Source organism: Centroberyx affinis, unplaced genomic scaffold (assembly GCF_046629955.1).
Source record: "Centroberyx affinis isolate AG114_WGS23_722 - 3 ecotype Tasmania unplaced genomic scaffold, CSIRO-AGI_Caff_v1 ptg004976l_1, whole genome shotgun sequence".
NCBI classification, from domain to species: Eukaryota; Metazoa; Chordata; class Actinopteri; order Beryciformes; family Berycidae; genus Centroberyx; species Centroberyx affinis.
The window spans coordinates 1-23,186 of record NW_027282447.1 but is presented as its reverse complement, the minus strand read 5'-3'; the positions used below and the strand labels follow the sequence as shown (position 1 = coordinate 23,186).

General features: G+C 39.3%; 1 protein-coding gene across 1 annotated transcript in view; it reads right to left on the bottom strand.

Annotated features, from left to right (window-relative positions):
• LOC139666391 (cytosolic carboxypeptidase 4-like) overlaps nt 1–22,283 on the bottom strand; it is a gene marked incomplete at its 3' end in the record, with an annotated part of 92,800 nt that extends 70,517 nt beyond the window's left edge. The window contains exons 1-5 of the mRNA XM_071545593.1: nt 22,230–22,283; nt 10,103–10,217; nt 7,980–8,126; nt 4,366–4,497; nt 1,917–2,010 (exon numbers count right to left, since the gene is read on the bottom strand). Of these exons, the coding sequence (XP_071401694.1) occupies nt 1,917–2,010; nt 4,366–4,497; nt 7,980–8,126; nt 10,103–10,217; nt 22,230–22,283 (542 nt within the window). The remainder of the gene's footprint in view (nt 1–1,916; nt 2,011–4,365; nt 4,498–7,979; nt 8,127–10,102; nt 10,218–22,229) is intronic.
• Between the last annotated feature and the right edge of the window lie 903 nt (nt 22,284–23,186).

Below are 23,186 nucleotides of genomic sequence, written 5' to 3'. Positions count from 1 at the left end.
TTCACTGTTTATGTTCTGCCGGCCATGCCAATATTGTGGCGCTGCCACAGTTTATGTATTGGAAACAATGGCACGACAATCTGCTGATTTATTTAAGAATAAGAGCATATCTACGTGGTCAGGGATGAGTCCAGTACGCAGCCTGGACAGTCAGTCCATCCGCTGAAACACACGTCAATCGTTGATTAATCATTAACATCCCTAGTGCAAACACAACCATCTGTTGCTCAACACTGTTAAAACAAAGGAGATTGTGGTGGACTTAAGAAGATCCTCCCCTGTCACTATTGAGGGAGAGGCTGTGGAGATGGTGAGCACCTACAAGTATCTAGGAGTACACCTGGACAACAGGCTGGAGTGGTCAACTAACACAGGGGCTGTGTACAGTAAGCGCTATGCAAAGTCGTTCCTGCCTGCTGCCATTAAACTCACACACACACACACCTGTGACGTAACAATTTGCACATATACTGTACAACATACCTATAGGCTACATTTGTATATGTGTTGCACATATATGTTGTACATACATAGTTTATTCTTCCATTGGTATTCATTCTTTATTTTTTATTCTCCTAATTATGTACCTGATTGGTGCCTTGTTTTGTCTATGTGTGGTTAATGTGTGTTCCTAAGTGTCTTGCTGCTGTAATTGCAATTTGAATTTCACTCTGGGATTAATAAAGTTCTTATCTATCTATCAACCAATTTGACTCACAACAGAAATTTCCTTCATAGTTGGGAATTGAACTCCGGGTTAGGGTCAGGGTTATTGAAGGCAAACGCACACACATCCACCACCCCAACCACAACACCCTTAGATTCTGCACTACTTGAGACTACTTGTTTATAGTCGTGCCTCCGTCATGTGACCGTTTCGTGCTGGGCACACAGAATTTTATAACATGATCTCACACAAATACGTGAAATGAACACGAACTCTAAAATGGCGATTTACCTGCTGTGGACAAAAAAAAAAAAAATTCTCCACCACAAACTGAATTATGTTCTCCGCAACGAATTGAAATACGTTCCTCCGCCACGAATTGAACTACGGCCCAAAGGTTGGTTAATGGTTAAGTTTAGGCAAGTAAAGTTCGGTTAAAGGTTAGGGTTAAGGTTATGGTAAAGTTTAGGGAAGTAAAACAACTTGGTTATGGTTTGGGTTAAGGTTATGGGTTAGCTTGTTAGTTAGCTAGCTAACCATAGTCAACAATTCGCACATTAGCTAAAGTTAGCTAGTACCTGATGATGGCTAATTGTTGCATATTAAGTTGCTTTGTACTTGTAGTTTCTTTCTAAGTTAGCTTGCTTGCTAGCTAGCTGACAAAGCCAAGACGTTTTTGTTTACATTAATAGCGTTCCACCGTGGTACCGTCATGGTCCACGTCATATTTCTGCTTTTTAACGGGAAATCAGACAAGCACCTTGCGCTTTTGGATAAGCGCCAATGGTGAAAATGACTTATTTACCACCTTCCAACACAAATGCTAACACCAACCCAGGGATTTTAACATCCGATGAGGTTCCCTGGGCAAAATGTACTGTTGAGGTTCACAGTATTCTGCAGCTAAAACGATGGTTACAGGACAGTCATAGCTGCTAAAAATAGCTCCACTTCACTTTTAGCTACAACGTTACTGGATGGCTCCACACTGACTTCTATCTTTTACAAATATCTCTTTTTCTGGCCTGGATATTCTTAGACATTATTAGCAAATGGCCATTTCTCCAATGAGTCCTCAAAGATAGCGGCAGCTGTAGTTAGAAGATTTCTGATGCAACTGCAAAGCCTGTTATAATATGTAGGGGACTAGGATATACTTGACAATGCAAAGGTGTTTGGTGGTGAAGCGGGAGATGAGGGTATGAATGTTAGGTACACTGTGTAGGGTGCAGGGGGTTTGGGTACATACTTGATAGTGTGCAAATGCTTGGTGGTATAAGGGGAGATGAGCCGGTAGATGGCGTCCAGCCCACGGTTCTCCCCAATAAGGTTTGCTGTGGAAACTGAAAGGAGCATATGGCAAACAAAAAAACAAACATTAATTCTTACACAACATGTTCAGAATGACATGGAAAACAAGCATCAACACTGAAAATATAAGATTGGGTAAAAGTAATTTGTGACCACACTACATTTATATGCTCACCAATTTGCCTTTATGTTTGGGATGTTCAAGAATTCAGTTTTTGAGATGGCACACATAAACATCATATCCTGTTTACAACCAACCAAGAAAAGTTCTTATCCCGATTACAATAAAGCGGGACAGTGTAATGTTATGTTCTGATGTACTGAGGGATGTATAGACCTTATCCTGTTTACTATTGGTTGTCATAGCCTACATAAGCTCTGTTTCTGTGGTAATATTGAGAATACCCTGGTTATTCATTAAAGGATAAGGCTGGTGTTTTTTAATGCATTTCTTACCGTCAACAAATCCTGTGTAAATAACAAAATCAGCAATGAATTTGTTTTCCTAACAAGTCTCGTCCATGTAGCCGATGCCCAATAAATCCATGTCTCAGTAGCCATAGAACTCCATTGTGTTAAAAAAAAACGATTAAAAACCTGTCACAGAGCCATGCCGTTGCTCTGCAGCATATTTCATCATCACGATGCACCGGGCAGGCCGACTTTTCCCTCAAACAACTTAATAAGCAGACTGTTAACACATTTTCTATCTCAGGAAAGTAGTTCCGTAGCACCGAAAATAGTCCCCGGCGTAATGAAGAATTTGTCCCCATTTGAATTTGATTTGGTAATAACTAAAATAGCCTGACTTTTCATGGTAACATTTATTGATTTTTTAAATTTAAACTATGTCTCATTAGCCATCAGGAAGTAGTGCAATTGGTGCCCAAATCATGTACAAATTAGTTGAAACACAGAGGTGTCCCTTTATGGACAACTGGCGCCCATTCTGAAATCCCAAACCTCAAAGAATCAAGTGGCAGAAAAAGCCACATAAAAGAGAACAGAGAATACTTTGCATTAAGGTTGATGTTTTTCTTTAAGAAACACATGGGAGGTTTGCCTAAGAGTTCACTGATCTCGAACTTTCTCTCCCCTCTCTGCTTTTTCATCCGCTATAAACCATTCTCTATGGTTAAGCAGGCAAAAAGATATGGTCAAAGCAACCCTATAACATTGTTACATAACCACACTTCTATAAAAGCCCCTTTTTAGAAGGGATTATAAGTATATCAATTTTTGAGAAGAGGATACTGCATCTTGCCTAAGCAGAAATTTCTCCTGAAATTCAAACTTCAGGGTCCCATAAAGCAGGCATGTGTTTTGGATGGAGAGGATCCCTCTCTATTTATATATGGCCACGAAGACCTGCTTTTACTGACTCATAAAAAACATCAGCCGTTAAAGTGCCTGCTGCCCAGCCCTGCTGTACCGCACACATGGCAGCTCTCTCACTCCTTCACTGTTAAATATGTAACCATATACTGGTTGTTAGTGGAAATAAACACTTTAATAGACTTGAATAGGTCTTTTATTTGACCGACTAAACATATAGTTATTTCACACATCTTGAAAGGCTTGGCATTACACCTTTCTATCCATTTTAGCTCCACAACAATAACAAGACTATAGTTATGCTAATTATAGTCTATAACTAAAATTACTACAGTTACAGTGTCGGGTTTAAATATGCACAGCTTCTCCTGTTGATGTTACAGCTGCCCAGATTCTGATATGTTATACATATGCATACATTTACAAGTTTTTTTTTAAATGGGCCAAGCAATCCAATCCTTTCCAACAATGCTGATAATACCCTAGCTATGCTTTATGAGAAGAAAACCTTTCAGACTTGTCCTGTCAGTTTTATCCCTCAATCCCATCTCAAGTTTTCACTGGGCTGGGTTACTTAGATACAATCTCAGGTACTAGAGTCCAGAACGTCAATAAAAATGTCCTCCTTCATATCCTTATGATTGGCTGAGAAACCCTTTTATTTACATGATAGCCATGGCTGGTGTGTGGGAATTTCGTGAAAATGTAAATACGTGCCCCAGATTCCACACAAGTATGCCAAGATGTTTTATCATTATTAGTAGTAGATAGTAGTAGCATTATCCTGGGATTCAATGAAGAGTTTTAGTGTTCCATGATGCTCTAAATGCCATTTCAGAGGCTTTTCCACCCTGGCAAGAATAAAATTCTCAATTCCCAAATTTGAAGATATATTGGCAAAGAATATCAGCACAAAATACCGGCTATCTGCAGGTTCAATCCAGAAACATCGGTATCGGCCTTCAAAAACCCATATCAGTCAAACTTTAGTTCCTACCATTCTGTGGAAAAAAAATGATATAGTCACATGACTTTTGTGTGTGTGTTCCTACCTGATGAACAGAAGACCTGGATGACCCAAAGGCAAGCTGCAGCCCTCCTGGCATGTTTGCTGTTCTGTTTCAGCAGATTCAGAGTCAGCAGCACAGCATCAGCCTCCTCCGCCTTCAACCCTATACGACGGTCTGGATACACACACACACACACATTTAAAAAATATGCCCACTAAGTAAGGTCACAGGTTGCAATGGACATCTGCACGTCTGTCCACTCTATAGAGCTTTTACTGTGAAAGAAACCCATTTTTGTAAATCCTGAATAGAAGCTGTAAATATATAAGCCACTTAAAAACCATTTACTAGCTACAGTGAACATCAGTTGCAACATTATAACAGCGACCCTAACAATGTCTTATGTTTAACTTTATTTATTAACCTTTTACTAAGGTTGTATGGGTTCTATGGGTTGTATTATTCTTTTTTTTTTTTTTTTTTTTTGAAATATTATCTATATATTGATTTTTAATTGGTATATTTCAGTGTTGTTTCAGTGTTGACTGGCTTTTTTTTGCATTTTTTTATATTAATGTATATTGATGTAATTCAGTGTATATTAATGTCATTCAATGTTTATCATGTAATGTGTTATGTACAGTATGTCAGGTGTGGACCCCAGGAAGATTAGCTGATTGCCACGGCATCAGCTAATGGGGATCCTTAAATAAACAAACAAATAAACAAAAAAGCATTCCAAACACCAGTTGCAACTTTGTAATAACAATCCAAAAAAAATTTAATATTTTAAAAATAATTTGTTAATAATTAACCAACACAAAACATTTACATGTTTTTACCAGGATCATAACAATTTCTTAACAAATGGTTAACTAACAATCAGAAAGCCATTGTTATCATCTCTTATCAGGCATGATACAATATAGAAATTATTTTATTACATTATGTAATGATCAAATAACAATATTTGTAGCATTTACTACTTCGTAAACTGTTGAAAGTCAAAATAATTAATTATTTGATAGTTAACAACAAAATAATGATAAATTCAACATTTATAAAGGATGGCTATTATAAAGTGTTGCCAAAAAATTTTCTCCTGTCAAACTCCCTGGAAATATCTCATGACGTCATGCTGTCTACATTTGTCCAGTTATCCACGGGAATAAGAAAAATACACCACTAATCGACAAAATGGACCTAGAAAAGCAAGATATTTTACCATTTACGTGAGCTTAGAATTACAAGGTTCTATCTGCCTTCAGGATAGTTCTGAGATATTGAGCTTCAAAGTTTTCAGCATCCGTTGAGTTAAATGGAGATGCGCCCTTTTGTTTTAGAAATTACAGACTCAAAAATCATTTTCAAAAAATAACACCACACATATGTCAACAGGCACTCATAGAACAGGTCCATGCGACTAATTCAGTTTTGACAAAAAGGTCAGATAGTACCTTATAATACCAAGGTCTGATTTTTTTCAAGTGTTAAACTGTTTTAGGGTCGATAACAGTCTGTAGTTCACTGTTATAAAACCTAGATGGTTCAATTTTGGAAACTGCTTTGAACTGATGTTAGAAAGACATTTAGGACCTGATTTGACAAAACGATGCAGGTATGGATGACTATGGATGTTGGCTCAACTTTCATTTTGCCGCTATATTTACATGGGTTTTCAACATGGGTGCAGACTGATATTCCTGACACCCACTTCTGGGCGACTAACTTTCAGCACTCAAACCCATAAGTTCACAAGTATGAAAATCCTCACTGACAAGGGCAGCACTGTGTGTGTGTGAGTGTGAGCATGTTTGTGTGCGCACACGTGTGAGATTCCATGCTGTGTTATCAAAAACGGTGACACACTTGTTACAGTGTTCCGAACTGTCAGCATGCCCTATTCCTGCTTGATACCTCACCAGTGCAAGAAACACACACACACACACACACACAGTGCTGTCCGTGTCAGTGTGGATTTGTGCAGAAATGGATGGGTGACTTCATGTTTTCTGCTGGAAAGGCATCCATATCGTATACACACACACACACTCTCAGGGCCACATACAGATTAACGTTCATCTAACAATGGATAGGTGACCCTGTTCTTTAATACAGGGCTTTCAGTGATGTAACACGACGCTTCTCAACCTTTTTCATATCAAGGACCCCTGATTTAGTCCACATTAGAGCCACGGACCCCCAGACATGTGACTCAAGTCATTTGGTCCAAGTCTCAAGCAAGTCCCAAGTCATTTTTTCTTGGGCAAGTCAAGTCAAGTCACAGGTTATGTCAAGTCAAGTCGAGTCCTTAGTTAAGGCAAGTCAAGTCCCAAGTCAAGTCACTTTTTTTTCCCCCAAGATACTGCAGTCTTACCTGCAGTATCCGGTCTTTATAAAGAGAAAAGACAAGGTATTAGTACCTGTCTAATAATGATATTATTGGCCAATTTATCTAACCTGTTCAAAAAGTATGTATGACAATGTATGACATTGAATTTAATTTGTTATATTATAACTGTTAAATAATTGTTTATTATAATTATTGATATTCAGTGAAATAAATGTAATCAAACAAAAAACAAATAAATTTATAAAAGCTTATTTATTTCTTAATTTCTTCTCAATCAAAAAAATATTCGGTAACACTTTATAATAACCATCATTAATAAATGGTAAATTGATAGTTAATTAAACTTTAGTTAATAGTTATTTTACTGTTAACAAACAATGAAATGATCATTAATAATGTTTACTAATTATTAGTAATGCTATAATTTATGTTATTTTATCATTCGTTTGTGTAATATAAAATCATTTGTTTATAAATTATATATTGTATCATAGCTTTTTACCCTTTTTACCGTCTCTTATCAGCTATGATACAATATATCATTTATAAACAAATGATTTTATATTACACAAACTAATGATAAAATAACATAAATTATAGCATTACTAATAATGATTATTAATGATCATTTCATTGTTTGTTAACAGTAAAATAACTATTGACTAAAGTTTAATTAACTATCAATTTACTATTTATTAATGATGGTTATTATAAAGTGTTACCAAATATTCCCTCCCCATCACTTTTAAACAGTGAAATACTGACAGCCAGACTACAACATCAAACTTTGTTACATTCCGCCCCTGTCCGTCTGTCTGCCTGTTTGCAGAATATCTCAAAAAGTTATGAACAGATTTGCACAAAACTTTGTGGAAAGGTTGGTCGTGGGCCAAGGAAGAGCTGATTAACGCCAATTGGCCAAAAAGGGGTATGTATAGCGGTGGGTGTCAAAGGCCATGGTTACACCTGTCATGTCATGCGATCTCAGTCATTCGAATGTGCTAATCGGAATATCCTGCGACCTGCTGAAGAATGCGTTTGAAACGCAGTCTTCAAAGTATGGACTTCCCATCTGCTACTCAACACAAATTGTGCTGCAGGCTTTAGAGTTTTTCTCTCACCGCGTGACTTTTCCTTCTTTACAGTATGTTCCTTGTGTCACCTAAACTTGGAAACAAATCTACTTTCAGACTATTCACTTGTACGTATAATGTTGCTGAATTGACTTAACACCCACAACACAACAATCTTGTTATATATTTAACCATCATTTCCATCCATCCATCCATCCATCCTTCCTCACCTCTGTGTCCGACTTTTGCCAGTAGGTGCAGTAGTGGCAGTAGTAGGGTGAAGTTGGGACTGAAACTGCGGCCGGTGTTGACCAGGGCAGTCAGCAAGGCCTCGCTGCCGCCTTTACTGATCATATAGTGGATACGACGATCTGTACCTTAATAGAGAGAGAGAGGAGAATAATTGATGGGTAAGCTATGGAAGCCCTGAGAGGCAATGGGGGAAAAAAATGTTTGCGGCCAACGCGACAAAACAACCTGATCTCACAGAAAAAAACGTGATATGAACACGACTTGTTAACAGCAAATTACGTGTTGGTGGAACGTTAAGTGTCAACATTATGTATTCCCAGCAGGAAACGGTTACGTGAAGGAGACCCGACTATAAACAGGAAGTAGTGTCACATTGAAGTAGCATGGTGGATGGGCGTATGCGTTTGCCTTCGATGCCGGCAACCGGGGTTCAATTCCCAGCGTTTACAAAGGACATTTCAACCGTAAGTCACGTTTTCATTTTTAACGTTTTTCTTATTTAAAGGCCCAATATGTAACGACTAGACCTATGTTATATATTTTGTTGAATTGTGTACTTACATTATCCCAAATGTTTCCAACAATTTTCAAACCTAGAGAAACCCGTAATTTTAATCAAGGTAACGGTGCGTTTCATTTGGTCGCCTGTCAATGGCGTCAGATCCCCTTTACCCCCTCGGCATTGTGGTCGTCCGCCAGAAGCTCTGTCATAAATTGACTTTTTATCCAGTTTTAAGCCACATTTTTATGATACACTTTTTAGATCTTGGTCGTTTTTAACTGTATCTTTTAACCAGATGAAGGATTTTAGTCATCGGACGTCTGGATCTGAAGTTATCAGAGAAACAAGTTGAGCAAACGTTAGCGGCAGCTCAGCTCACAGCCCCTCCAGACGTCCTCTGTCCGCCGAACAGCATCAGAGAAACGCTGATTTTTAATGTGAAACTGCTTTATTCGGTGTTTTTACCGGTTTTAATAACCGGGTCCGTTTGTTTTGGAGAGGAGGAGACCTCTGCGGATAATTCGGCTCCCAGTAAAAAACCTCCTGAACGGTGAACACTGAAGGAATCCTAACCGGGAGAAGCTGACTGCAGAGCACCGTCTTGTCTGAGAGAAACCGTACGGCAATGGTGGTTGTTTAACAATGAAGACTACAACTCCCATGATCCCACGCTACTTCACAATGTCATCAAACTCCGTCTTTTGTAACTTTTTTGATTGAGAGACCCCTAGCGGCAGAAAATTACATATTGTGCGTTTAACCCTGACCAAACCATTTCCCTAACCTTAACCAAACTTGTTTTACTTGCCTAAACTTAACCGTTAACCAACCTTTGGAATGTAATCCAATTCATGGTGAAAGAATGTATTTCAATTCGTTGTAAGGGAACGTAATTCAGTTTGTGGTGGAGAAATGTTATTTTCCCATAATACATATCCACAGCACATAATTCAGCGTTTCAGAGTTTGTGTTCATTTCACGTATTTGTGTGAGATCATGTTACAAAAAAAGCTTCCGACGTAATATTTGTACGTGATCTTGTATGTACGAGTTAGTATTTTGGTGGACACTGACCGCATTTGTTTTTGTTTTTTTTCGCAATGCCTTTTTTACACATTTCCATAGCCTAAACTAAATTAATTCATTGGAGAAACGTGAGGAAATTGGGTTGTTGCAGTAGCGAGTAGTAACAGGATAGAGCAAATAAAAATAGGATATAAATACAAATAGAGCCAATGGGAGTATTAAACATAATGCATCCAATAATATTATCATGTCCAATTCTTACTATTGTCACATCATGCTTTCGTAATAATTTTCCTTTTCGTATCCTTTTCGGAATAATAATTAGCAGTAGTATTACCAGTTTATTTTGATTTTTTTAAACCACACCTTTTAATCTCTCTTGTTATCGCTAATCTGAGCAACCAGTTTGAATCTTTTTCCTTGTATTTTATTTTTTGTCAGCATATGACTACTATGTTTGTTTAACGTATCTTGCTCCATCAATAATAAAATAGTATTCACAAGAAAATGTGAAAATTCCTCTCCATGATAATATGAAGTACATCGAGGTGGTGACGAGTTATCAGAGCTTACCGGCTGACAGCAGTTCATCCAGAACACTGAGGATATTCAGGGTACTCTCAATGTCTCCTGCATTCTGCAGAGAGAGAGAGAGGGGGAGAGAGAGAGAGAGAGAGAGAGAGAGAAACTTTATGTAGAGAACAAATTATGCCAATAGCCTAATCAAACACACACACACACACACATCACATATTTTCCATTGCCATCCAGTGGACGTCTGTCGTCTTATTTAGCTGATGAATTAGGTGGCAGGATCACTCACGTCATTGCAGCTTATAAGAGTGTGTGTGTGTCTGTGTATGTGTGCTCAGACATGTGTGTATCCCAAGAGAGAGACTAAGAAACAGAATATCCCCTTCTCACCACACACACAGTTGGATGTATACATACTGTATGCACACACACACGAAACGCACACACACACAAAACGCACACGCACATGAAACACACACACACAAGCACGTATACACATAAACATGTAAACACACATGCACTCTCTCTCTCTCTCTCTCTCTCCCTGCACACACACACACACGCCACCTTCTCAGCTGTCTGCTGATGAGGTGCTAGTGGAACAGAAATGCTTGGTATTCAGATACTTTACACCGTTTAGGAAGTTGCAGATAATTCCAGGAAGTTGAAGCTTATGCTGCGTTCAAATCATATGGGAATAACCAAACAACTTGAAGGTTAAAAGCAACAACTTGAGAGCGCTCACAGAAAAAAGTCTTTGTTCCACTAACCGAGCCACTGCTTGCAGAAACTGTGAGATTATAACATTCAAGACAAGTCTGGTTTATGGCAGCCCCATACACTTGTCATTACCATGGTATCAAGCAGGCCCGCGGACAGTGGGGGTCAACCAGGGCAGTTGTCCCGGGCCCTGGGACCAGGGAGCCATGGTGTAATTGTCAATTAACTTGGAATATTTTGTCAAAAATCTATATTCGTGAGAACTTTAGGTGGTATTTATGAGTCACATAAAAGCTGAATATTTTTTTTATTTTATTTTCCAATTTTCCATGACAGAGTGATGGAGAACAATTTTACTTTCACCTATTATGTAAAAAAAATGGTTTGGTCTGGCACAGCAAGGTTGAGCTCGCTAGGTTGTTACATTGCAGTGCTGTTCGTTTCACAATTGCAACCCTGTAGTATTCCAGGGGACTTTTATTTTGACAATGTAATCCTCTGCGATGTGCACATACTTCCTCTGGGGCAGCCAGTAGGTTTCTCTCTAGCTAGCGAGATTTTGAGGCATAAAATCTATATAGCGACGGGTCAAATTACTTGGGAAAATATCAACAAGACAGAAGAACTCTCCTGTCAACAACATTTCTGCATTAGGTGAGTGTGTACGTTCGTTTTCATAAAATATTAACCAAGGCGGCAGGTGTACAGTGTTGCACTGAAGAACAATAGCGGCCAACTGCCAACTGAAAAAAGAGAAAAGAATATGGTTACTGACTCTTTCCTTTTTGCTGTACTTTGGCTAAAAACAACCCAAACAACCCGCCGTGAAAGAGCAAACCATCGCGAACATATCGTCATTTCCTCTCTTTGGTTCAGACTTTATCAAAGTTCCGAAAATGATCCGCACCACGGTCCAAATGGAAGAAGACCGAGACAGCCGATTTTTGGTGTCCACACGGCATGACACCTGTCAAAATGATCCGAACTTAGCAAAAAGGTCCCAAACAATGCTAGAAAGAGGGAACATAGTTGGTGTTGTGTGCGTAATGGCCAGCGTTCTATGCGCAGTCGAGAGGGGATACATTTGGTGGGGGGGTAATTGATGGAGGGGGGTGGGGCCTCTTATTAATCGTGTGACTTATATAAACATTGAGGGTGGGTGGACAGCTGAGCGGGCCCCAATCTCGGAACCCATACAATTCATAAACATCGATACTTTTTGTAGGTGTTTTAGGTCCAGATGACATTTCGGCTAATCTCTATAAACAGATATCTGCATATGAGACGTCGTCTCTCAACACTCTCTCTACACTGTTGAGCCTTCTTGAGGTGTCGTGGGGCTAATTCAATGAAACATGGGTGAAGGAGGGTGCCCACTTGATAACCCCAATGATTTGGCTACACTCACTCACCCTGAAACTAGAGTAGGCAGCTGGTGAATGTTGCTGCCTGTCTTATGGTGCTGTAGATTTATGACGGTGTAGCCTGATGTTTTCTATGGTACTCATTGGTATGGTAGTATATCATTCTGTTAAACTCTGAATTGGGCCTCTGTACGAATGCTCACCTTGGATTATGGCACAAGGGATATTAACACCATATCCTGTGTATTGATAAATGCGGGCACGGGCAAGATACGCGGCGGCCCTGATATGGTAGTTATGTCATGCATGCAGTCCAGAGTAGGGGATATCATGTTATTAACATGTTATTTCAAATTATTGTCAAATTTGTACGGGCATTGTTACCCCCCACTTGTCGTAAACCTTGTCGTAAAACATTACCTGAAAGGGTTAGGGTTAGGGTTATGATATGCACACAAAGGTGTGTCGATTGGCCAGTTTTGCTGACATGTTTCACATTGGTGCCGCCATCTTTAGCGCTACAGATTTTCCCATTCAAAACTGGTAGAGTGCCATCTCCTCAATATAAGGGCGTTTTCACACCTGCGCTTTTAGTCCGGTTAAATCGGACTCTGGTTCGTTTTCCCCCTTGGTGCGATTCGTTTGGGCAGGTGTGAACACAGTAATCGTACTCGGGTGCGGACCAAAACGACCGCACCGAGACCCTTTAGAGGAGGCGGTCTCGGTCCGGTCCCAAACGAACTCTGGAGCGGTTCATTTGTGGTGGGAACATGATCCGACCTCGATCCAACCCGACTACCAGGTGTACTCAATTTACCCTGCAAGTTTGAGCTAAACGGCTCCTGTAGCAGGTACAGCAGGTATAGCAGGTATAGCAGGTATAGCAGGTATAGCCAGTATAGCATTTTCAAGACATTTCCTCGAAGTGCATTCGGCATTCTGCTGGTACAGTTTTGCCTGGTATATTGCCCAGATAATTACAACAGTTATGAGCAAATGCCAGCTCTGCCGTTGCTCCATGTTGCATAGCAATGTGCACTAGTCCAGAACACAGGACCTTCTTCCTGCATTTACTTTCTTGCTCCCACCCCAGACACATCTGACCAATAAGCGGAGTGAACATTCTCACGTGCTTTGTAGTGATGCATTTTGGTTCGCTTGGATTTTTCTCAGTGTGAAAAGAAACCGAACCAAGGGGAAAACACTCCAAGTTTACAGACTCATCAACTGATTCGGACCAGAGCAAACAAACTATAGGTGTGAAAACGCCCTAATACTGTCTCTGACCTAGCATCCCCACCTAGCACCCTAAAGTCAGACAACTCAATGCATATTAGAGATACTGTATAAGGGACATTACACTGCAATATATTGTTACCAGACATAAAGTCCTCTTAGCTTTGTTTTTAATATTCATCATTTTGAGACACAACGTCAAGCTCACAACTCATCTCAAACTGTAAGGAAATGCTTGGGAAGCACTTTCTCCACAAGGACACAAGTGGCATTGTTGGATTCGATATTTGGCTAGAGTCTTCTACCCCGAGGGTTCAAAATGGCCACCATGTGAATGAGGTCAGCTGGGGTAGCCAAATATATGCCTGATTAAATTCTGCAGGTTAAACAGAAATCTTCTGCGGTGACCAAACATCTTGCTTATTAAAATATGTGTTGTATAAAGAGACCACTTACAGTGGCCAACTATCTGCCAGATTTAAATAGCTTACTGTGGTGTATGCATTGAGCCTGTTTACTGTGGCCAATAATCTGTCTCTTTGAATCCCTTCAGTCATACAGTGTACAGACTTGTGTTGAGCTACTGTAATGAGAGACTCTGTTGCTAAACAGAGAGGTAACAGCTACTCTGATTATAGGATAAGATATGTAAAACGTGCCTATTAGCTAACTGTAGCATATTACCACTCGCTCATGCAGTCAAATAAAATGCAGAGCAGGCTTGGATCGACATGTTGCTGACATGGTTTCTACGGTGTTTCCCCTTGTGGCACAGATCAGCATGTTGGATAACTGGTTGGACTGGTTTCTATGCAGTTTTTTTTGTGTTGGAGTTCAAAGTAGAGAGAGATAGGAAGGATTTGGAGAGAGCCAGGTTCAAACCCGGGACGTCGCCTTTTACATGCTACGAGCCTTAGACCTCTGACCCACCAGGACGCCCCTTTCTTGAGGCAGGTTACAGCATGACTCCATCCTTTTTTGATGTGGACTATATTTTCTATTTTCAATTCTGACCAAAATCTCATGTATGCATGTAGCTCTACAGTGAAACAATTGAGTTTGGTCAGAATCAATCGGTATGAGGGAAAAAGATGGAAAAATAGGGTCCAGGTCAAAGATTGCCAGAGTCATGCTTTATGACACAATGCAGCAAAGTGCGAAACGCCTTGTGTGAGCCATCAGCAGTGTTTCTACAGACTATAGAGGGTCACTCCACATTGAGGTCAGTTACCCAATCATTTAAACACAGCAAAACTGTGTTTTACATTGTATTGATATCTGTGGGACTCCGCAGTACAGTAAAACAATGTTTCAACAATACTCAGGAGGGATCTGCAGGGACTCAGGGATCTGAATCAGGAGCTGCTTTTTATAGCTGCTCAACTCATAGCAAGCAATGTGGTTTTACAGTGGCTTCTGTGCTGACCATATGCAGTTTTTTAGCCTCCGGCCTCCGGAGGCACCACCGTAAAGTCGGATGATCATAAACTGGATAATCCAGTAACGAGTAATGAGCCCATTTAAATTCCAGTAATTGTAATTGCGTTATTAATTTGAAAAAGTAATTAGTTACATTATTAGTTACTGCCAAAAGTAGTGTAATTACAGTATCGCGTTACTTTGTAACGCGTTATTCCCAACACTGGTTATAGGTATTTTTGTTTGACTGGGAATTTTTTCAAGGAAGCCATGTCAAAGCTACGCTAATTAATTAACTACAGCAATTTGTAGCCTCACTTTGTGATTTAGGCTGATGAGACAGGTGTGTTTTCACAAAAAAATCTTGCCTAGTGCAGCTTTATGGCTTCCCAGCAATCACTTTGACATTGAGCAGATGTTTATACGATGGCCTTCCGACTAACGCTGGAGACCCGTGTAAATATAGCACAAAAATTAAAGTTGAGATAATTTCCGTAATCGTTTTGTGAAATTGAGACTTAAATATCTTTCTGATATCTGTTCTAAACAGTTTCCAAAGCTGTTTTAATATAATTTTTTATTGTGCCATAATATCATATTGTGCTAACTGTGTGTTCACACAGCGAGCAACGGAATTGTACATAATGGACTAGCAAGAGGCTAGCAACAGTAGCCCGCCGTTTCAACTGACAGCTGACTCAGGAGTCAATTTTATATAATTCTATATAAGATAAAATTACATATAGGTCCAAAATCTAACTTATCCTAGAGGTAGAGAAGCCAGTGCTTCTATCTAGGCCAACACAACTATTAGTAGCTGCCATAGTGTGACCCCTCTTAAACAAAGATCCTGGGTGATGGGCATTGGATCCACTCCCAGCTTTTATCCAGACAGGTGGCCATGGCTTTATCCACTTTTCTCTAAGCCAATCCAAACGCAATATAGCTTCTGTCTTAACCCATGGTCCTATCGCATTACATTAAGAGGGAGAATAGTTATGATATGACCACATGGCAGGTGGATGGGGATTTTAATGAAGCACATCTCAGATTTCAGAGCTCACCGCGATGCACTGGGAATGGATGTCGCCAATTACACTTTGCTGTGGTCCGAGTATAGAACTACAACTCTAGACTAGACACGTCATATAGATGCAGTAACTGTAAAGTTCCCACTTTTTAATGCATGCTTGTTAAACAGCGCTTCTGAAATTATGTTGTGATAGTTAACTTTGGTTTGTCAACTCTTTTGTAGTTTGAGCCATTGAATATTCAAATCCTATTCTGCTCTGTTTGCTTCTATTTCATTCTATTTTGTCTATCTTCGTAGCCTTGTAGCAACTGACAATGTAATATAATGTACACCCTAACCCTAACAAACTGTCAGAGATGTGTCAGTTTATTAGTATATTAACATTATTTGTTAATTTATTTCATTTATATGACATTAATGCATGTTATCATTTCTAGTTAGTGTAATGATGTATGACAATATCAAAAACAGAAAATATTGTAATGTCAGGATTTATTACCTTGTTGGCTCATTTGGAGAAACAGGGGCATTTCTATCAGTTGCTACAGGCCTTGAGGTCAGCTGCTATGTTAATCTTGCACGGTTCAATCTGGCTGCATAACGAAAAAGTTTTTCTTTACTTTTCTATTCCATTCCATTCTGTTCTATGCTGTATATCTCTGTCGCCTTCAGGCCAGCTGCTGTTGCACTGTAAGCTTAGCATTATAATGACTTTGCTCATTAAGACGCCTGTTGCGAGGGAGGCGACGTTTTGTCTCCAGCTCTAACAGCAGGAATTACACCTGTTATCACTTCATTATTCACCACCAAGGACGCATTAGGTTTGGGATGCAGGCAGACGAAAGGATAGCGGATGGTGGTGATGGTGGTTTGCTGTTTGGAAAGGACAACCAGGACAGCTGGAAGACCCACAGGAACCTGCACAGATTTATCCATTATGGCAGCAGTAACTGTCACAAGTCACAAATAGGGCTTGAATGTAAGTTTTGCAAGAAGCTATTAAACACTACTATTCATAAAGCACAGGTTTCCTATCACTCAACTTTTAAACATGGATAATAAAAGTCCATAAATAAAAGAAACTCGATCCTTCTCCTCCAAAAGTTAGATGAATCAAACCTCGCTACCTGTTGCTAGCAAATCAACTGGGAACTGGGAAGCAAAAACGCAGTTAAATGATAATATGTTTTTGTTAAAGTTTACGGCAGTTGTCTAGGTCGTCCTTCTACTTTCCATTATTCCTGGATTGTCTGCACACAGTCAGCATAGTTGGAGATATCAGGGCTCGTTTTCCTTCCTTCAGAAGAAGCCAGTTCCTGCCATTCATTCTTTCTAAACTAAATGTCTTTTTAGTATGTTGTGGAGGTGGCGGTGTTAAAGAGGTTCAGCCATTGTTAGTGAGTCCAGGTTTCCAAGGAGATACTTGGATTCCACTCTCAATGTAATAACATGTTCATATCAATAAATATCTTCTTTTTTTTTTTTTTTTAACTCTTTTTTTTACTCTCTATCTCTAGATAGATATAGCACAACAGTGATTCAACCTATACCCAGTTCAGGAAAGCTTTTACATTTGCTGTTCCAAAAGTTTTAGTTCTACAAATGTTTCTCAGAGGCAGAAATCTGATTGGTTGAGGTAAACCTCAATGGGCGGAGCCAAATAACCAATTTTTCTATTTTTCAAATAACCAAATAATTTTCACTTATCATAAGACAGCTGTGTTTTTACATTACATTCTTGCTTCATGCAGCTTTAACTGTATTTTTATGCCTCCGCGCCAGCCGTGGCCAGAGGCATTATGTTTTCGGGTTGTCCGTCCGTCCGTCCCATTCTCGTGAACGCGATATCTCAGGAACGCCTTGAGGGAATTTCTTCAAATTTGGCACAAACATCCACTTGGACTCAAGGATGAACTAATTAGATTTTGGTGATCAAAGCTCAAGGTCTCTGTGACCTCACGTCCATCCCATTCTCATGAACGCGATATCTCAGGAGGGAATTTCATTACATCCGGCACAAACGTCCACTTGGACTCAAGGATGAACTGATTAGAATTTGGTGCTGAAAGGTCAAGGTCGCTGCGACCTCACAAAAGACATTTTTTTGTTGATTTGGACCCCAAGATACTTGTATGAGTCCACACTCTTCACTTCCTCTCCCTGGATGACAACCAGGACAGGGTGGCCTCCTGTTCCTCGGGTAGGCCACCACAAGCTCATTGGTTTTGCTGATATTGAGCTTCAGGTGATTGTCGTTGCACCATGTGACAAAGCTCTCTATCAGTCCTCTGTACTCCTCTGTAAAAATAGTCTTTAAGTGAAGACAGCATGTTTCTCACTGGAAATTATTCACTGGAATCATACATGTCTATATAGTGATAACTTCCATTTCGCCAAAAAATACACTTAATACCTTTTATTAAATTCCTTCAAAGTCTTCACTACATATATTTTATGAGTCTGGACATTTCTAGTTATCTAGTTATTTCTAGTTTAAGTTATGCCTGTCTGTCTTAGCTACTACTTGTTGCCACTATGCCTACAGCTATATGGCTTAGTAATGTAAGACAATATCATGGCATACAGTTACATTCATACATGTAAGTTTTCCACCAGAGTCTACCATCTATATCTATAGATAGAGCTGGCAATCTATACAATCTATACTACTTTATGCTTCTCTCTCTCTCTCTCTCTCTCTCTCTCTCCCTCGCAAACACACAGCACCGAGAACACACAAACACGTCCTATCGCGTCGATCATCTTGTCCCCACCACTGCAACTACACTTGCTTTCAACATAACTGTCTATGTTTCAGTCATGTCTCTCATGCACACACACACACACACACACACACACACACATGTTTTCCATCATGGTTATCTTTATGTTTCAAGCACTGTTTCACTTGTTCTCTGTCTCACAGTGTTTTGCTCTCTCAATACACCTGCAAATAGGGTTCCCATCCTACATGCAGTCATTCACACACACACACACACACACACACATACCGTATTACCTACCCACCCCCACTCCCCCCCCCCTCTGTCACTCTTCCTTTCACCGTAGCTATCTCAATCCAGCTGGCCTCAAACATCACCGCTGATGCTTTTTATACTCAGGTTCCAACTGGCCACCAGCGCAGCACCAGAACCTGATATTTTCTGACGTTCTCTATATCAAGTTTAATTAAGCAATAATCCAGACCGAGGCCATAGCATGTCAGTGTCTTTCAAATGCTTGGTAACCCAAATGGGTTGCGGGCCGATTTCTGGTGCGGCTCTGTATAATAACAGTACTAGTAGGTTTAAAATGAGCCCAGGACAAGAGAACACATTTACTCGGTTTGGATACTCGAGAAATGTTGTCATCCAACACAAATGACATAAGAATGAGTTATACTGCAGCCATGGGGACCAGTTCTTCAGAGTTCCAAAAGGACCTACAGTATATTTACACTGTTTTTGTTTTGGAACTCTAAAGAACAGGTCCCCATTGACTTCAGTTGTTTTGGAGAAGGCTGCTACCAAGTTGTGCTGGCAACCTCCCTGTGTGTTATATGGACAAATTTCACCTGTGTTTCATTTGGCATGAGGGGGAGGAGATGATGACAGAATTTTCATTTTTAGGTGAACTATTCCTTTAAGCTCTCCGCTCCTTTCAAGAACATCTTGTGTGTATGTGAGCTTAGAATCCATAGTATTTTTTTCAATGTCTGCCCATCAAGGGTCTACCACAAACAAGATCATTACAACTTGGTATTCAGCTTGCATAATGTGTATCAGGTTTGATAATAATCCATCCAATCCAATAATGATTCATTTTAGTCTCTCCATTTTTTCCTATAACATCCCATGTCTATACAACCTTCGACATGAAGTTCAGGACGAGTCAAATGTAAGATTTCTGGGAACCACACCACGCAAATCTGCCAAACATGTGTCCTTTAATTTAGTTTTCCCTTCTTTTGTGAGCATGTAAGCTCAGAGAGTAACTATTTTTCTTTGTAAGCCAATAGCATACAGTGCAGTCTACAGAAAGTGACTATTACTATTTACCAGTGTTTGACCATGGAGAGTATCAAACATGGCTTGGTCTTAGCCTGATGATCATTTCAACTGAGGTGAGAAGAGTAAAGAAAGAAAGAAAGAAAGAAAGAAAGACTTTATAGCTGACATTTAATGAAATTACATTGTTATCTTTAAAGTAGTAATCCACAACCTTTTTTCATACACTGTAAATAAATATCTGTTTTGCTACTCTCCATTGCCGATTGATGCCATACAGTATTGATTCAACCTATAGCCAGTTCACATTTGCTGCTCTTAACACCTATGCACCTATGCATCATTCCTTCCCCGGAAAAATCCCGCACGACACAGGAAGTGATGCGTTTTACGTTTATGGAAACAACAAACAGCGGCTTTGCGTGGAATAAATAGCAGAAAGTAGAAGAAATATGAGAAGCTGCAGTCTACACTGAGTATCTTTATTATTACGGTGTGTTGGTCCAGTGCCGACATTGAGTGGAAAACACCAAAGCAATGACTACTCATCTTATCAAGTCTTATTGGTAACACTTTACAATAAGGGTCACTAAGTTAAGAGTTAGTTAATGCTTAATAAGGGTTAGTTAATGCTTAATAAGCATTAACTAACCCTTAATTAACAGTTAACTAATGTGTAATTTACTAATGGTGTTCATGTTAACTAAGGTATTAATTTATACATTATTTTATAGTTTATAAAGATGAGTATTAAATAATGTATAAATGAATACCTTAGTTAACATGAACACCATTAGTAAATGATTACCAGACACATTAGGTAACTGTTAATTAAGGGTTAGTTAATGCTTAATAAGCATTAACTAACCCTTAACTTAGTGACCCTTATTGTAAAGTGTTACCGTCTTATTTTACTATTAACTTATCAAAGGTGCCGCCAAAATCAAGAGAGACAAGAATCCTGTCGATTATCACTGTAAGTAATGTTTGATACGATTCCATGCAGATTATATGGAATTGTTCCTCATCTGAATCAGCCACTTTATTGACTAAGTAAATGCACAGGAATTATTTCGGTGTCATATGAGCTATGACACCAACCACATTTGCAATGCACAACTTACAATGTTACACAGTACCGATACACATGTGCTAAGTACAATGCAGTGAAAAAGACCAAAAGAGCCGATACATTCAGTACCTATATTATAGCATAAGTGTAGCATGTAGCATTTTTTTGTTGTGATTTTATTTATTCTGTACAGCACTTTGTAACACTGTTTTGATAAGTGCTCTATAAATACTTTTGAAATATTTTATATGTATAATTCTGATATTATTGTTGTAATTGTAATTGTTATTCGGTAACACTTTACAATAAGTGTACATTAATTAATTAATGCTTAATAAGGCTTAATTAGTTAATGCTTAATAAGGGTTAGGCTTAATTAACAGTTAACTAATGTGTCTGGTAATAATTTACTAATGGTGTTCATGTTAACTAAGGTATTAATTTATACATTATTTAATAGTTTATAAAGGGTTAGGGTTGACTATTAAATAATGTATAAATTAATACCTTAGTTAACATGAACACCATTAGTAAATGATTATTAGACACATTAGTTAACTGTTAATTATGGATTAGTTGATTATTAAGCATTAACTAACCCTTATTAAGCATTAACTAAACCTTAACTTAGTGTACCGTTATTGTAAAGTGTTACCAATTTACATTAATTCACCCCATAATTCATGCAAAATCTCCTTAAAATTTATTACGGGACTTTTTAATGGAGGAGATCCCATTGAAACCTCCTTAAGTCTCCTTAATCTTGACTCCTTGCTTTCTAAATTAATGAAGAATTCAGGGAGACAGGAACTTTTCCATTAATAACTCATTAATAACCCTGTAAACCATGCATAAAAGGCATGAAAAATCCTTTAATAACTAGTGTCTCTGTGAACCAACCCATGAATAAATCCCTTATAAACCCATACTAACTTTGCTTTTTTAAAGCTATGTTGTTTTTAATGGATAATTAATGTTTATGTAATGGACAAATTAAGGACATTTCAGGGATAAAATTAAGGGGTTTGGTTTCGTACTGTAAAATGCATACAATACATACACCATAAACAGTATGAAATGCTTTGGAAAATATGTGAGGTTTAGTTTATAAAAATATTTTTGCTGGTAAAAGAAGCCAAAGAAAATGACTATAGTCCCCTTGGCAGGTCAGCAATGTGGTTAGTGTTGCAGCATGAAACAATACAAAACAACTCACACAGTCACACTATTTTTCTATATCTCGCATGCAAACACAAATGAATGGGAATACACACACACACACACACACACACACACACACATTGTTGACCCTTACCTGCAGTGTGGAAAGGAGGACTTCTAAGCCACTGGAGCTGGCGGTGGCGGTCATGATCGGTCGACTTCGCTCTGAACGGCAAGCCGGCCGGTCGGTCAGTCAGACAGACAGACAGAAAGATAAACAAACCGTCAGGCGGAAGAAAAGATGAATGGAAAACGACAGGAGAAGAGTGTCCAGCAGTCGGACAGACGGAGATCGTCAATCAAGGTGATGCAGACGGTGGAAATCCAAACTTTGTCGCCACCGCCATAAATACAGCGTCATACACGCGTAACATACAGCATGTGTTTCTCTCTTTCTCTCTCTCTCTCTCTCTCTCTCTCTCTCTCTCTCTCTCTCACTCTCTCTCTCACCCACACAGCATTGCTACTCTGTCAAAGAAGAGAGAGAAGCGACAGAGAGACTCCCCCTGGCTTAACTTAACTGGGGATCCCACCAGGGGGGATTCAGGGAGGGTGTGTGTGACACATGCATTCTATATGTATATGTGTGTGTGTGTGTGTGTGTGTGTGTGTGTGTTTATAGGACTACACAGTTGTGCGCACATGTTCCCTGCAAGGGTCTGTGGACAAAGTTGTGTTCTGTCTATCTGTAAAAGCATGTCTTCTCGTGTGTGTGTGTGTGTGTGTGTGTGTGTGTGTGTCTAAGTGCGTGCACGTGCCTGTGCATGTGTAACCCTATCCCTCCAGGATAAAGCGCTCCAGGAAACATTTGGGCCAGGGTGTTGAGAAGGCTACCACTATAAAAAGGCCTTGACAAGACCAGCAGGGCAGCCGCAGCACACAAAGTATAGTAGGATTCGACCGATATGGGTTCTTGAAGGCCGATGCCATACTAATATTTGGTGCCGATATTCAACCTTTAAATTTGAATAAATGCAATATATTGTTGTAATGAAATGCTGCCTTCTTTTTTTTAATCGAGATTTTTTTTATTGCTTTTCAAGAGAGAAAC